Below are 17864 nucleotides of genomic sequence, written 5' to 3'. Positions count from 1 at the left end.
TAAGAATTAATGCATAATTGTTTTTGTACACTTTTTGTTTGTAACTTTTCATGTTACGACTGAGAGATATACTAGCAACTGTCTAGAAAGACATAATTAAATTAATGGAAAATTCTTGGAGCTTAATCTTGGGGGAAACACACTGTCAGTTCTGAGCTTTAAGATGTTGGTGGTCTGAGTGTGTGTGCCTGTTTGTTGTTTACTTTTGGTGAAAAGCTGTTTGTATTACTTCAGGATTCATAGTCACTGGGTGTGTATCCATAGCTATTTTTCAAAGCTGTACGTTCCCACCACTTCATATTTAGAACTTACATAGAACTTCAGCTTTTATAGCAGCTTTATATCATTCAGTTGATGCAAATCTTCCTTCACACAGAACCTTCTTTGGAGAATGGTTTAGAGCTTCATCAATTTCTATTGCTGCAATAGGTGATCCAAGTGTCTAAAAATTGAGCCAAGATTGACATTGACTGATATCAGCTTACACAAACAGCAGTGCTGGTATCATTAGATACAGAATGATTTTATCAGAAGAGGAGAGGTTTGACTGATGATTAGGCTGATGCTATTATTTCCACCATGGTGTTTAGGACTACTGCAAATAACTGGTGCTGATTATTTTTTACAATGGTATCTTCTAATGGTGTGAAGCACAAGGATGAATTCAATGTTTTAAAAACCAATTTAGTGCTAATTTGTGTGGTTTCAGATTATATATTTAATACAATTTTGACATAAGAAACAAATCACTGGCCATATGAAAAAAAGAGGTAGTGAATGTGTGATCTTTGGGATACTGCTGTGTTTACAGTCTTTTACCATAGGAGGTAGTCTAGTATTGTATAGCATGTTTTGGGGCATTAATGGGTAGAGCTGAAACATTAATTCCTAGTGAATAATTAATACAACAGTTGAATGACTTTGTTTATGAATGCTCTTTGAGTAGTCTGAATTTCCTGGAATGTTCAATGATAATCCACATAAGCTTCTGTGTAACTCTGTGTTTGGGACTGATCCTCAGGCTCATAGTTTTGATTCTGCCATCTGCGGGTGATACACCTGAGCTGCAGTGTGGCACACCCAGGCTGTGTCCGTGCAGCACTGCGGGGCAGCTTTAGCCATTTTCTCAACACCAGTGTTGGTAACACTCCTGGCCAGCTGCCAGTTTTGCAGAAGGCAGTGTACGTGTCCCTCCACTGAGGTTCTGTAACAGGGCTGCCTCAGTGCCACCATTGTAGAGTCGTGCTGAAGACATCCTGCTGGTGTGTACATCATTATTCACCATTATTATACTATCACCTACATTATTTTGGATAATAAGAGTCGACTTAGCAGTTCAAACAACAGATAATAGAGTATGAGACTGAAAGGGGCCTTTAGTGGACACCAGCTAGCAATAGGCAATAGGGTCATCAGGTTCTTTCAAACACTTGTCTTAATTTGGGTGAGTGCAAAGTTCACATAGTTGCTTAAAATTCCTATTTAAATGTCTGAAAACTCACTGGTTGTATGCAGAGCTTGTTTTACTGCACTGTTAGTTTTAGACTCTTGGTCTTGATTATTTTTGCTATTAAATCCAGGGAAAATAGTGAGATGAAGTAGTTTGCCATGGTTGTCTGAAAGTCTGCAGCAGGAATAAGACACAGGTCAGTCCCAGTGCCCCATATAGGCATTGCCTCATGTGGAACGTGTTTCTTGCCGTGAAATTCTACAAAGGCATTATTTCCCTTTCAACTTTGTTTTTCTCTCCGGCTTTCCCAGACACTCTCTATCTGTTTGTTTAGTCTTTCAGGTCTTTTACATCCAATAGACCAGTAACAGGGGTATAAAGATTTTTAGGGAACTGTGTCATTAGTGTGTTGGGCATTGAAGTTTTTCTTGAACAAGGGATAGTGCAGAGATCTGTAGCTTTATAGGCTTCTGTGGCAGAGCAGACACCTGCTGTGTATCTAATCCCTTGATTTTCACTTCTCTAGGATAAGCATCCTGTAAAGAAATGGGGTTAGCATTACAGTTGCATGTTTGTTTCAGAACATAAAGTAGGAGAACAAAGTTTGGGTAGGAACAAAATTGTGGAACAGGGTATGTTGGACTGAATACAGTCATTATGGTAATGTCAACACACTCGTAACTGTGTGAGGTTCTGAGATGCATAACCAACAAAATATTTTTAGTGGTCTGATCAGTTGATTTGAAATGTAGAACCACAACTGCTTAAACCAGTTTCTATGACAGCCCAGTTCAGAGCGTTAGCATTAGGGAGAATAATGTTAGCATAGACAAGCAATGGCCTTCTCATAGAGATAAATAACAAACATGTGGATGTACTTAAACATGGGCTTTTGCAAAGCTTTGATTTTCATACTAAATGAAAATCACATGCTAGATTTTTTGTGCTTTGGAAAACATTTAATTTTTTCCTAAACCATTTTTTAATCCATCAAAAACATTAAACTGAAGACATTTTTTGAATGTGGAACATGTTTTTTGATATTAAATGAAGTCCTTAAAATAGACATAACTGGAAATGTAACAGGCCTGTTTTGCAGTATTTTCATGAGCTAGCATTTCTGCGTATAAATATGTACTAAAGTTAATCCACATATAATATGCAAAAAACTTTTCCTTGATGGGATTAAAATTAAAGCAGACCACATTTCCCATAAAATCTCAGAATTCAGATGTAGGTTTTGATATTTAGCAGCTGCTGTTTGATTTGAAAAAGAGTGCAGTCTTTGCCAGATGTGACATATTAACTTAGCTAATATGAATAATGAGTCTCAGTGTATACGTGCAAATAAGATTCATTAGTATTTATGTAACATATGGGAAATATTAAAATACTTAACCTAGGAAGAGTTAGAAAAACAAAGCAAGCATAAGAATTTTAGTTGTTCAGTTGGCTTAAGCCCTGTATCATTTTATAACTAGGTAAGTAGACATTTTAGGCCCTCATAACCTGTAATGCAATGCATGATTGTTTGACTTAAAAAAAAAAAAAGATAAAAGGCCTTGTTTATTCAGGAGGAAACTGGGTCGGCATGTGCATGTCACTATTGGAACAGTAGGCAGGCTTTTCTCTGCCGGAGGTCCAGTTTTTAATCTGATTGAGCTGCTGTAGTTATATTTATCTTTAATGCCTATCCACGGCAGGATCCATCAACTCCCAGGTACTCCTCCCGAGGAGAGGCCTCAACTGAAGTTAGAGAGGTGTGTTACAGGCCACCTACATTGCTCTGTTTTCAGTACCTCCAGCAGTCATATATCTACATTTTTATAAGTACTAAACATCGCCCCCCATGAAACAGTTGTTGACCAAGGAAGCTGTTTTGTTTTTTTAGAGCTGTTCAATTTACGTGCTCTGCATTTGCATATGTAATGGCATATGATGGAAGGAAGTCATCATCTTTTGGTATATCTCAGTTTAGAAGGTGGCCTGATATGACAGCAATGTCACCCACCTAACTTGAAGGACAAAACAATTTGAGTCATCTCAGGTGACAAGAATGTCATTGCACAGTAGCTAAGTGAAATCTCTCTCATGTGTATATCATGCATGTTTTAAAACAAGAATTCCATTTTGTTATAATAAACTGCGACTAATTTTACTGGTTTCTCAATGTATAGGGGTTATGATTTCTTAGTATTTTGGGTGCCTTGTGAGAAAGAAGAAAATATTGAATGCTGTATTAAAATCTTATAAAGATTGAAAATATCCTGGAAGAGGCTGTGATGTTAGGTTGGAATTCCCCATTTTTGGAACCAAATGACTAAACCTGGGATTTTGCAATTTCCAGTTCTTTTACATCCTACACTTCCTAGACCTACGGAGCTCTTATGTCCATGGGACTTCAAACTCATCTTTCAAGAATTTGAGATTTTCCATCTGGACAAAATCAAAAGGGAGAAGACACATTTGTGAGGCAGAAGGTTGATAGGTTAACAAAATAATAATTAAACAGAGGCCAACAGGCTTAGGACTGTGATGATAGAAGGCTGGTCACAACAGATTTGGGGGCAGGTGAAGTGAATAGTGTGGATGAGGTCATTGGAGGCATTAGTAGGATTTGTGCTATAGTTATACAATTTATCACATGAATTTGATTATTGTGATATATAAGGGTGTGTTTGTATATGTACATGCATATACGTGTGCGTACAAGAGGCCAGTACATGTTTTCATGTAAATGTTTTCATGTACATAATTTGGAAATATGGGTTACTTTTTAAGAGTGGGGATGCAGAGCTTTATTAATTGCTTCTGTGAAAGGAAACAGGGGTGCACTGGATTTTTGCTGAGAGTCCCATGATTAACATTTGTTTTCTCTGTACCTAATCACAAAGTAACTTGCAGACAAGTTTCAGTGACTTAATAGCTGCTGAGAAGGCAGCATGTCTAAGCTTGCAAGAGAATGAACTTCGCTGGAGAGAATGCAGCCAGATTTGTATCTGCAGCAAGACACTTTCGAAACTTGTCCCAGCTTGACTGAAAATTGCTTCCCCTGTTAGGTGGGAGGAGATTTCTCTTTGCTGCTAGGTTTCCTTTTTTCACTCATCTCATGCTGCTTACTCACCATCTGAACCCTCATGAGATTTTATACAGGGAAGAAGTCCCAAGCAAGAAATTTCTTCATAGTATTTAAAACATAAAAGAATAAGGAGGAGATGCTGTTACTAATATGATGAGATAAACTTATTGCACTCTTAGTGTCAGGGTCCATTTTAACATTGTTTATAAAATTAAATCAGGTTTTATGATCAGATCAGAAACCAATGTTATGTACAAGAGAAAAATTTCACCCCTGTTTATCTTACGTCTTTTTTAAATCTCTGTATGTATTGAAGCTCTGCCATAAGTTTGCGCTAGTCACTAAGTTTATCTTTAAATATATTTGTGTTGTATTAAAAAAGTGAAAAACATGTCTAAAATATCACTTAGCATAAATTGATGCTAAGTATTAATTTGAAGCAAAAAAAAAGTCACCTACATATTTTACTACCACTCATATTTTTATTACAAATGACATACTCGAGCAGCTTCATTCATCCAGCCGAAGTAATTTCAGATGACCTTTTCCTCAACAGTCTCTGTCTGAACAGAATATTGTTCTTCTGTTAATTGTTTTGGACATTGTGTGTGAAAAATCTTCAGGGAGTTGAATTTTGTTGTTCAGGGTTCACAGTACATAATTTTGCCTGCATGTTTACTTCTGGCCTGTCAAAGTATGTGAAGGAATAAATTTCTTCCACAGATCAACTAATCATGAAAATAGTGTTGAGGTGTTTGATTGACATAGCAAAGCTGTTAATTTAGAATGTATCAAGATCAAATGGAAGTTATTGCAATTAGGAAGTGATTGTGTTCTCAGTTGAAATTTTTAAATGCTGCATTTTAGATTTTTGTGCATTTTTATGCTGTCTCATGGATGTATTGGAGAATTTCTATGGTTTGTTACATTTAGATACTTAATGTTCAACACAATTTCAGTGCAAATTTTATGTTTTTATAATAGCTGATATTTAATTGATTGGGAAGAGTCACTGTACATGTAATGCTTCTGTACTCTAAAGGGCTTGAGGGAACAAAGGATTCAGCCAATCTGCGGTTTTGTTGGTTTTTGTGTTTGTTTTTGGCTTTGCAACTTTGGTTCAAAGTATTATGGTATCAGGCTAAAATCTTCCTGCTTATTTCTCTGAGAATGGCTCCTTTAGGACATGCTTAGAAGTTCCTGATCACTATATAGTTCTGTTCCGAGGTTTGTACATATGAAGTTGTATTCAGTATATCATATATAGTAAGACCTTATCTGGTACCATGGTGTGGCACAAAAGTTAGAGTTAGTACTTTCAGATCCATGGTCCTTGAATCTTAATTGTTCAGTTATTACTGAAAGCCACATTTTTCTCCTAAGTATTCTTAGAAAAAAATGTAGGATATCAAAAAGCAATGTTTGTTCTCTCTATCACTTTCTCTTTTAAACATGTACATTCAAGTGTATGGTACTGACAGATGACACACAGATTCTAGAGGGCAAAACTCTTCTCATGTCCCTAAAATTGCAGGCACAGGTACAGTGATGGAACAAGCTGGTTTGGTTCAAAAAAGCTGTTGATACCCGATGAAGTCCCTAAGGCAATTTAGCCTTAGCCCAGTAATGGTAATTTTTTTCTCTGAATGAGTCGAGCAATTTTTCTCATGGCTTCAGTACTTCTGTTCCAGTGCTGAGGCTGTTTCTCATTTTTTCATGAGCATGATCTACTCATTCATGTGCAGCTGCTAAGGAGTAGTTTGCTCCAGGTTTAGGCCTTAAATTTCACCTGCACACTATGTAGCCTGCTATTAGCTTATTTCCTTATTCAAGACTGTAGAAAACAAGCAAGCAGAAGCCTCATATTAAGGACAGTGCTGAGCTGATAATGCAGCTCTTTGGTCTTGCTGAAGAGAAGTAGTGGAGAGGCCATTAGCCAAGTCCTTGGGGATGCTTACTGAGATGCTCTCTCCAATTGACCCTTTGGCATAAAGAAGTGCACCCGACGGGGACAGGCTGTGCTGGGAAGCAGTTTAGTTTCCTACCCTGGAAGGGAGATCACTGTGGCTGAAGTTCTGGCAGATTTTTTTTGAAGATTAGAAAATATTGGGGGAGAGGGAGAGATTGAGTCTAAATATATGATAACAGTAGTAAAGAAAAATCCCATCAGTTTATGTGCTTCCTTGGATTACCCATACGTCCTACCTTGGCTTTATTTCCCTTTTGGTTTGCAAGCTTTTATGCCTACTACTATTTATTAAGGAATATGAAAGTGATCAGTGTTACAGAAACTAAAAGGTAATGTGCATCTGTCTCAGATTGTTTTATTCTGCAGTCACAATAGATGCATTTGTGTAACTAGTGCTTCTGTGACCCAAGAAGGAGAATTAGGGTTGTAATTTTCCCAAACTGTGGGAAGTATTTTTTCGATCACAGTGTACCTTTCCATTCCTGACAGCTGGCACAGATCATACTGTTTTGCATAGCCAAGAGATGTATTTGGATAATGGGGTTCATAAGCGAGGCAGCTTTTCTATGGCACTTGCATAGGGGGTGGGTTTTATTATTACTTTTTAAATTATTTTTTTTTAATCGATGAAGCATTATGCTTTGTTATAAAAAAAAGATGATTACAGATGATCCAATAGTGTTCTAGTGCAAGGAAAAGGGCTGGTGAACACATTAAGGGTCATGCTTTTAACCAAGTGAGAAAAGATAGAGCTCCTGTTTTTCTTCCCTCGGCTGTTTTGGTTCTCTCAGCAGTCTGCCTGCCTTCCCATGTGACATTTTCACATTGCATTTCTAGGTCAATGGTGACACAACTATCATGCTTGTGCCCAAATTGATCATCTCAGTCTGCTGTACTCCACATGGCTTTCACATTCATCTTTGCCGAAGTCTGTGTTTGGATTTCAGAAGAGCCTGTCAGCTTTGCATTTCCTCAGGCCTTAAGAAACAGGAATGGCTCAGCCAGAGCACATTAAATTCTTATGTGCCTTGTCCAGTTCAGAGTATCTAGGAGTAGGAGAGAAATAGGAGTGAGCTTTGCAAATAGACGAGAGTGACGTGGGAAAAGTCAGTATAAAATGAGTGTCAGTAAGAGAGGTGACGTATTTGCTAAGATTATGAAAAAAATTGTCCAGGTTAATTCTTCCAGAGAACTGCCAACTCTTGGACATTAGTGTGCACCCTCTAGTGGATGTTCTCTTGTTTCCTTTATGTGGGTGAGAAAAAAAACAGCACAGTTGGGTTCACGAGCATCTTTCTGGAGGCCAGACACTGAGCCCACTGCAGAGAATTGCCTTTAAGGGCATGACCTTTTTATTTAATTGATAAAGTTATAATCAGAAGTGGTTATAACTTCTTTGCTATTACTGAAAGATGGTCAGAGACAAGTGGACAGTGTCTACTGCAAGGGACAGAGGTGGCGAACAGCCCATCCCTCCCGTTCCTTCTTCCGGCAGCAGCCTCTTGTGTGTGAGCACTGCTCCTCAGGGCCTGGCCATTTTCTTTCCTCAGTGTTGTGCCCATGTCTGCTGCCCCCCACGAGTGCCAGCACTCTGCGGGGACACCGCAGGGGCCCTGCTCCCAGCCTGCTGCCACCCTGAGCTCGACAGGAGGTGAAGAGAGAGGCCAGTCACCTGAGCTTGCACAGCTTTGGGTTCATGGAAGGGTGTTGCCGAACAGCTCCTTTCTGGCAGGCCTGGGACTATAACTGCAGGTGTTCAAAACCTGGGATTGTCCCAGCCGAGGTGAAACTGGGTGTGAAGGGCAGCGAAGAACCGAAGATGTGGGTAAGAGGACAGAGATGAAGGGCAGAGCCAGGAAAGACAGGAAAATAGGCACTCAGAGATGGATTTCATGCTAAACCTGGCAATGGCAGAGAGATGTGCTGTTGCAGATCTCAGCTGTGTCATTTTCTGTTTTTCCTAACACAGCTAGCTTTAAACGAAATGAAGTGAATGAGTAATTTTTTAATTTCATTTTCTTGCACTTAGTTTCTCCCCATGACTGCAAAGCTACCATAGATGATGATGACATTTTAAAAATTCTGTAGGTTTGCAAGTAAGAAAATATTTGTGATACAGCTTTCCTTTGGCTACTGAAATAGCAGCTTACATATGAGTTGGTATTAATGGCACATTCAGTAATGACATATGATTCAATTATTTTACTAGTCAGAGGAGCACTTAGACACAAATGTAAGTTATTTCTGAATCTAGACGTCAGCTGGAGGTGATTGAAAATATGCTATTTGTGCATGTTTCTTCAGCTAATTACTGTGGAAAATATTGTGGCATTGTAGTTAAAAGCAGGGGAGTTTTAATGATAATAACTGTAGAGGGAAGAGAATTCCCAAAGAGAAATGCTTTTCTATAATCCCATGCTAATCTTCCCAACAGAAAGCAGAAGAAGAGGAGCTTGTCCTCACACCTGATGGCACCAGGGAATTCCTGACATTTGAAGTTCCACTGAATGACTCTGGATCAGCTGGACTTGGCGTGAGCGTCAAAGGTAACCGGTCAAAAGAAAACCATGCTGATTTAGGAATCTTCGTCAAGTCCATTATTAACGGTGGAGCAGCGTCCAAGGTAAGAGGGAACATCTGTGTACTTTGGTCTTCCTTGGTTTTCCATAATAAGGCTGTTTTGAAAATAATAACAGATTCAAGAAGAATGAGATTGCTCTGTAACAAGCTTTTTCTAATTACACCATCAGAGGTGACATTCTATTTCTACACAGATTCACATGTTTGCACGTCCCAGGATTTAAACAGCCCTAACAGATTTTTGGGAAGGATACGGGCTGTCTCTGATACAGTTCAATTAGTATGCTGTTTGTGCAAACAGGTTATGATAATAGCTTGCAGTACAAATCCATAATTGGAATAGACATTTCCTACAGTGGCTGCAATAGAAGCTATTATGCCAGTGTTCATTTGGCCATAAACTATTAGGACTAAGCATAGTTGTTTGATTATTTTGCTTTTGTGTTGTTTTTTTTTTTTTTTTTTTTTTTTCACTCCAGCAGAATAAACTTCTTTTGTGTATGTTTTATGTAACTAGCTATAATCTTTCGTTTTCCAGGATGGCAGGCTTCGAGTGAATGATCAACTAATAGCAGTAAATGGAGAATCATTATTGGGCAAAACAAATCAAGATGCTATGGAAACCCTAAGGAGGTCCATGTCCACTGAAGGAAACAAACGGGGAATGATTCAGCTTATTGTGGCGAGGCGAATAAGTAAATGCAATGAGGTAATACACTTCTGATATTGGAACTGAGAGTTTTCACTTCTAATGTATTTGTGTTTATAGGAGATGTCATGTTTTCTCTGAGACATGGAAAATAATATTTGAGAAGCTAAAGAAAGAGAGAATTATAAAATTATATGAATTTCGGTGTTAGATGTGCTAACATTACCGATCAATAAAGTTTTTCTTTGGAGTATTTTCATCAATGAATAACAGGAATCACTGAATAAAACTATATTGATTTTGTAATTGGATCCCATGGTTTTTGTGATTTTTGTTCTTTGGAGTTTTTTATGTAGGTCAATTGAATCATTTGTTGACAGACTTAGTGTTAACTGACTTGCTTCTTTGTCACTTTCCGTTTTTTTAATTAAGAGTACAGCTCTTACATTTCACTAGAATATTTTATCTAAGCAATTAGAAGTTTCATGTAAAGATTCTGCAAAACTTGATGCAAATAATTCTGTTATTTTGGATTTTAAATATGTTGTGTATTGGCCTTCATTTCAAGGTACTATGAAATACTGAATTCAGGGTGAAGTTATGATTTTTTTTCTGATATTGCTTGCAACTTCTGTCTCCTCCAGTGCAATGTTAATGTGTAGATGTTTTGAAACATATTCATGATTTCTAATAGTTTATCTTCTAGGTTAATGTAAATAATCTTGTATAGTAAGAATATGTGGGCAAATGATACTGAGGACTGCAGATGCTGTGGAGGACTGAATTAGACTTCAAAATGATTTTGACAAATTGGAGAAATGTACTGAGTTAAATAGAGTGCAGTTGAATGGTGGTTCAGGGAAGCATCTGTTCTTAAGACATCTAAAAGTCATTCTTTCATTCTTGTTAACACTGTTAAGGTCTTATTGGGAATGTTATTTCTTGAGCATCATGCTTCAAAAATGATGTGCACAAATTAGTTTAATACTGCTGATCCTGCCCGGGGGGAAAATGAATGGTTTATTTTTTTAATGCCTAAAATTGATCTTTAAAAAATTCCAGTCCATAGTGTGTTATAAAATCATGTTTGAAAAAGGCACTAACCTCTCTAAAAGTATTAAGCTCCTCTGGATTAACTGCTTATACACAGCTTTAATATACACACACTGCTGGAAAGCCAGTTTGGATGCACCTGGCTTCTCACTTGGTGTTGAAGGAACTCTGACCTTTTCATATTTGGTGGTGGCCTGTTCTAGCCCTAGTTCTGAACTTGGACCCCAAACTGTCCTTTGGAGACTGTGCATTATTCCTACACAATTTCAGATGCATTTTATATGTTGCTACATAAAAAGGGTGAAATATTTTATACTATTTCTGTGTTTAGTATATTTTTTTCAAAAAGGATATAGATGATGTTCAATCTTCTCTTAGTGAAAGTCTTCTAGAGCAAATTTATCAAGATGGTGTTTGTAAATATGATGGAGCAAATCCAGCAATGATAAAACAAAGACAGTGCTCCTTAAATCCAATAGAATTTTTTCTTGTTCAAGTTAAAATTAGTTTGGTGCCCTACAACTTCTTGACATTTAGTGTGAATTAGAACTCACATGGCAAAAATGGCACAGCTCAGTCTACAATATATGTACTTCAAGATGAAAGAACTGATGTTAGAACCAGATTTTGATACACTGAAATGTATCTGCAGAGGAAGCAGGATGGGGAGCTATGTCTGTCTGGGCCTACTTTACAGTATTTTATGCATTTTCCCAACTCCTCAATAAGCTAGCGACATGAGCCATAATGATTCGGAAAAGTGATGATATGCAATTATTGGTGTAATGATCATCTTTACAAAATAATTTTTGCAACTATTTTTTCTCAGGAATTATTGCTTTCATGACATTTATCCAAAGGAAATACGATGTCAATACTGTTTGCATATTTTAATATGATTAAAGTACAACTTCCATGGACATAAAGCTATTTATATGCTGAGCTGGCAAAGTTCAAGAAGCAGTTTTCTGCAAGTCTTGCAATGCCCAGATTTCAATGAAATGAACAGTAAAAAGATAATTATTTTTCTTGGCATTTTGCAATTAAACCGTAGTTCCTTTAGATGCTATTAATCTGATATAATACTGATAAGCTATGATAATATTATTTATGTATCTTGCATGAATACCATATATGAGTACGGTATTCAGTCAGCTTAGCCCCTAAGTAATGGATATGTGGACTGAGACCCAGCTGGAGAGCAGCATTGCAGTGATAGTCACTTTCCCATGGAGCATCAGATATTGGCCATGTCTGGCAGCCTCTGCTGTATTATGCTTAATTCAACAAGGTAGATTACTTAGACACGTTGGCACAGAAACTGTCCCACTAGAATATTCCTCTAGGTGCCACTAGCCTAGTATACAGTCTCAGCAAAGATTTTTAGTATTAGAATAAAAAATAAATGACAGCTGACTGTCAGCAAATTCAGAAGATTGCAGATTAGCAGTAAAAGCATCGGAAGGGCGGACCCTAAAAGACACCTTTTACCAGGATTGTATCATAGAATCATTTAAGTTGGAAAAGACCTTTAACATCATTGAGTCCGCTGTTAACCTAACACTGCCAAGTCCACTGCTAAACCATGTTTCTAAGCACCACATCTATAAGTTTTTTAAATACCTCCAGGAACGGTGACTCAACTGCTTCCCTGGGCAGCCTATTCCAATGCTTGATAACTCAGTGAAGAAATTTTTGCTAATATCCAATTTAAACCTACCCTGGCTCAACTTGAGGCCATTTCCTATTGTTCTATTGCTTGTTACTTGGGAAAAGAGACTGACATCCACCTTGCTACAACCTCCTTTCAGGTAGTTGTAGAGAGTGATAAGGTCTCCCTTTAGCCTTTTTTTCTCTGGGTTAAACAACCCCAGCTCCCTCAGAAATGAGATTTTACTGTTTTTCTTAAAGACAAAAATAAATGTTGACCTTCTGAGAAAATATTTCCCTGGAGTTTCTTATGCTTTTCTCTCTCTTTTGGTTCTCCAAAGGAGTCACCATAAAATAACAACAGCAACAAAAAAGATCCTGTTCAACTGATTTAAAGGTTGGACCGTATGATCCTTGAAGTACCTTCCAATCTGGTATTCTGTGATTCTGTGCTTTCTTTCCTGTGTTGATTCAGCATTGTATGTGCTCACCTTATGGACAAAAATAGAACTTACACTCTTGTTAATCATGCAGAACCAGAGTTAAGTGGAACAAGCGTGATTATATTCCCTTTGTGCATCACCACCAGCAGCGTTCATTCCGCTCCATTCCAGTGGCATGGTCACTCCCGCACCCTGGCACGTGGCCAGGCCTCTGTGCCCCAGGATTGCCCACCGTGCCACAGAGCATCCACTAGTGTCTCGAAAGAGGAATCTGTACAAGGGGTGATAATGCCAGTGCTCAATGTCTGGATGATAAAAGCATTTGCTTTCTGGCTGCTGAAAAAACAACTGCAAAAAGAATCAAAAAAGCACGCCTTTTTTTTTTTTTTTTTTTCCTCCTGGCTTCAAGTCCAGTAATCATTTTGCATTTGCAAAATCAAGCTGGGTTCTTTTGAAATAGATAGACAATACAGTCTGCTTTTTTTCTTCAGTAAAATTGAGTTTGAATTTTATTTTAATACAGTTAGTATAAATACTGTTCATTTGTTTTTAATATTCATTTTTGTAATCAGCCCTAAGAATTGCAGGGGGCGTAGAATTCATTTGACACCATGGTTCTGCAGAGTGCCATTTCTCTGTGTTTCAGTTCAGATCAATATTCTCATGTGCTTTTTGTATTTTAGCTGCTCTTTATAAGAGAGGATGGCTCAACCCCTGTTGTCCCAGGTTTAGACAGGCAGGGACTCTTGCCTCCGATCTGATGCAGAGGAGCTATTTCATTGTCAGAAAGCTTTCTTAGGCTTTAGAAGTCAAAGTCTACTTAACTTCAGCATGAAACTGTTTCAAAACTTTGTGAAGTGACCTCTGATACTCCTTTTTCATGCCAGCATTATTCTCATACAGCTTCACCAGTTCTCACCAGTGTTGTAGACTAAGCCTCCAAAGTGATTAATGTAACAATAAAAATGTACATAGACACCGTAAGAGTATTATCTTGTCTTCAGCGGGGTAGTCAGGAGATCATTTACATCATCAGTGCTTACATAACTGTAAACTCAAAAGAAGACCACAAAGTTCCCAGGAGGTAAAAAGCATTTTTATGCTGTTGTGGTTTTACTGAACAGAAGAGTTGCCTGTAGAAAGAATTTTCATTGACTCACCAGGAGATAGGGTATAATCCGTCCAGGTTTTCAAGTGAATTATCTTGTAGTAAATACTGATACAAGCATGGAGTGAGTGGTAGTTATGAATGAACTCCACGCCAAAACTGTATATGTGAGTTTTCCTCCTGTTAACTTTATGTCTACACAGTGAACAGTAATAAAGTTAATTCTGTAAGATGCACTGCTACAAACATTGCAAAGCTTTGTTTAGTTTCTTAGCCACTCCAGACAAAATCACACAGTGAATATTTGATGGATGTTGTTAGATTAGTGTAACGAAAACAATTAGTTTGGGATTTGGATATATCTACGGTTGCCTTCCCCCTTTCAAAAATGTTAAATATGCTGTTCTAATCTATGTTTTCAACTTTCAGCCTTGTCCTCTATGATCAGCATTGTGTGTTGACTCTTCAGCTTTCCTAAATAATCAGAGAGAGACTTTAAGGTACATTCCCAAAGTTGTGCAGACAGTGGCAGAAGTGGGAAGAATAACAAATAGCATTGACTTAATATTCATATATGGCCAGTGTTTGACACCTCAGTTTTCAGAAGATGTGGCCATCAGCTTTTTAGATCTTTAACTCAGGGCTGACATTTTTAAAATTGCTAAGATTTAAGGAGCAACACTGGAACTTCTTGCACCATGTTCTGTTAATTAGTGATATAGTTATGATTAGCCTATATGGTCAAACAGCTGGTGGTAGTATGCGCACATTCAAGAAAATAAAGGTAATTGTTACTTTTGGAGTCCTGTTCTTTTCAGTCCTGCAACCTGGACAGCTTAGAGATGCACATTGCTCATCTGCACTCTATCCATGTCACATGCAGGCAGCACTTGTCTGCTATTAAGAGAGAGAGCATCACCATTTTCCTCAAAGTGGGAGATTTCAAGGGTTTATCTTGCGTTTCTCCCCGTTTTGAGAGAATTAATGTCTTGCCAAACCTGCCTGAAATGAAAGTTTCCAAATGATTTGCAGATCCCCACATTTCTTTCTGCATGCCTGTTCATCTTTGCTTCAGTTGCTGAGTTGAAAATGGAGCAAACCATGAAGCAGAGAAACAGTCATGAATCCAGACCATATAAGGACCTCATCAACTGTTTAAATAAATTGACTGGTAGACAGATCAGTGAGAGAGACTTTGCAAACGAGTGGTTTCACTATAAAAGGAATAAAACAAATGAACATCTCTTTTCTTTTTTTTTCTTTTTTTTTTTTTTTTCTGGTATGTGTTATATAAAACATTCAGCATTATTTTCCCCTGCATGCATTACCTAGTTACCTACTTTGAAATTGATACGACAGGTTTGGTTTTTTTTCTTTTCTTGCTACATTAGCTTTGAGATGACCTTCTGGAGTTCAGTTAACTATCAAAAGGCTTTAGCATCTTCTCCAAACACAGCGATTTCACTGCTCACTCCCTTCTCCAGTTCATTCATAAAGCTGCTCCTCAGCTGAAGCTGTTCTGAGCTCCAGTCCCTGGGGCTACCTACAGCTGGTTCTTCTCCATCCTGAAGATTGATCTTTAAGTCCAATCCTTGATTTCAATCCAGAAAATGAAAATTTAGTCCAGTCTTATGAAAACTTAGTTTAATGGCTTTGATATGAAGTTTTGGTAGAGGCTTTTTGAAAATGCAACTACGTCATGTCTGTTTCATTGCCTGAGAGCTCAGAGATCTCAGTGGCACCTTTGTGCAACTCTGGCATACCAGTGAGGCAGGATTTCCCCACGGACGTCTGCCTTCCCCATGGACCCATGTCTGTCGTGCTCAGTGATCTTACTCTTTGTTGTAGATGCCACCATTTTATCTGGAAGGAGGTCAGATGCCTGGTCTGTAGTTCCCAAGATCCCCTCTAGGTATACAGGCAACCATCAGTCCTCTGGCACCATGGCCATTCGTAACAGTATGTTGAATGTTTTGGCCAGCAGTTATGCAATTTCATGTTTGAGTTTTTTGAGGCATTTGGGAGAATGCCATCCATCCTGGGTGACATGATAACTTCTCACCTACCCAATTTGGTCTAATGCTCCCATGTGTTTTGTTCTGGCTGATTTCACTCCTCTATTCTCCCTGATATCTTCAGCAGTGAATACTGAGGCAAAGAAATTACTGAGCTTCCCTACCACAGACTTGTTCCTCAGTACCCCTTTCACTCTTGCCATCAAGGGGTTCAGCTGATTGCCTGGGTACTTTCTTACATTTGATGTCCTTGGTGAATGTTTTATCTTCAGTCTGAGCATTATCTGAAGGCTGCTGCTTAAATTCTTCCTTCTTCCTCTCAATTTCTTGGGCCATATTGTTGTGGGTTTTCTTAATTGTGGCACATATTACCTGAGCTTCTAATACAGGACTTTTCAATGGTCTCCTTTTACGTCTCTGGTGGTCTTTTTGGAGCATGATTTTCAGTGTACTTAGATAAACTTCTAATGGTAACCATCCCAAGAAATATTTTGAAAAGCCAATTGTTGGAAAAGTATGTACATGGTTTTCTATTTTGTAGTATCTTCTGTGTTCTGTTCTGCCCTTCTACCTGTCCCCATTTATTTTGACTTACCTTTTTCTCCTTTGTCTGTTTTCTATCCTTGGTATCAACTTACAAGCTCCATCTTGGCCCAGGTTCCTTGTCATACCCTATAGCCTACCATATAACCACATTTTGTAAAGTTGTGTGGGTTCCCTCCCACCATTCAGAGAGCATTTTTTGTCTTCTTGACTTCTAACATTGTCAGACCAAGAATGCGGTATTTCTTAGAAACACTGTACTAATTTTACATTTTCTGGTGCATGACTGAGTATCTAAGTCAAACCTGACCCTTTTAGTGGCTGTGTGCCTACATTTTTTTATCTTGCAACGTCTGTCCCTAAAGCAGGATCACAACTTGGGTGGTAACAAAGAAAACCATATTTAATATAGGTAGTAGTGTTGTAAAAGGATATCTCTTGAAAAGGGAAGCAGAAGCATTTTGAATATCTTAGCCACAGTACACAGATAAGAAGAGAAAGCCTGTAGAATACTTCTGTGTGTCAGTACCCTGGATGCAGTGTAATATATAGCAAATTTATATACTGGTGTCTTTAAAATCCATAATGCTTGCATGCCAGTGTTTGGATAATTTACTTTCTGAAGGAAAATGGAGTCTGATTATTGTTTCTTTTTTTTTTAAAGAAAAAAAAAAAGTTTGTTTATGCTTTGAATATTTTGCCAATGTTCTTGTGCATAAACTTCTTTCGTATTTATGTGCATAGCTTCAGATAGGATGGATGGTGGTATTTGAATAAAAAGGACTGCATTAGTTGTCCTTTTATCATTAGATAAGCAGCAGCTGGACTAGTTAGTACAGACAGTGCTTTAGCAAACAGCTGCTTCTTATCTGAATGACAAAGGGCCAGGGTAGAGACCTTTTTTATTTTTAAAAAAATCTTGTTTCTATTTTTATTTTAAGAGAATGGAGAGAAAAGGAGCTACAGGCAATCTGTAGCATGTGAGGCTTTATCGCATTTTTATGAATATGATCATTTATTATAGATCAGTGCTAGGACCCAGAGAGGGAACTCCCTCTTTTCAGCCTGGGGAGAAAAAGGCTCAGGGGGATCTTGCCAGTGTCTGTAAATACCTGATGGGGGGAAATAAATAAGACCGATCCAGACTCTTCTCAGGGTTGCTCAGTGCCAGGACAAGCAGCAATGGGCACAAACTGAAATTAAAAAAATTTCTTTAAACATAAAAAAATTTTCTTCTGAGAAGGGTAGTCAACCACTGGCAGAGGTTGCCCGGAGAGGTTGTGGAGTCTCTGTCCTTGGAGGTATTCAAAACCCAACTGGACAAT

At 38.1% G+C, this 17864-nt stretch overlaps 1 protein-coding gene across 17 annotated transcripts in view; it reads left to right on the top strand.

Annotated features, from left to right (window-relative positions):
* Positions 1 to 17864, top strand: part of PARD3 (par-3 family cell polarity regulator) — a 459468-nt gene that overhangs the window by 269442 nt on the left and 172162 nt on the right. For all 17 annotated transcript variants that reach the window (XM_042801882.1, XM_042801881.1, XM_042801880.1 and 14 more), the window contains 2 exons: positions 8933 to 9121; positions 9617 to 9787. In XM_042801882.1, the coding sequence (XP_042657816.1) occupies positions 8933 to 9121; positions 9617 to 9787 (360 nt within the window). The remainder of the gene's footprint in view (positions 1 to 8932; positions 9122 to 9616; positions 9788 to 17864) is intronic.

Source organism: Tyto alba, unplaced genomic scaffold (genome assembly GCF_018691265.1).
Source record: "Tyto alba isolate M040663 unplaced genomic scaffold, T.alba_DEE_v4.0 Super-Scaffold_38, whole genome shotgun sequence".
In the NCBI taxonomy this organism is placed as follows: Eukaryota; Metazoa; Chordata; class Aves; order Strigiformes; family Tytonidae; genus Tyto; species Tyto alba.
The sequence above is the reverse complement of the archived record's forward strand: the minus strand, read 5'-3'. Positions and strand labels throughout refer to the sequence as shown.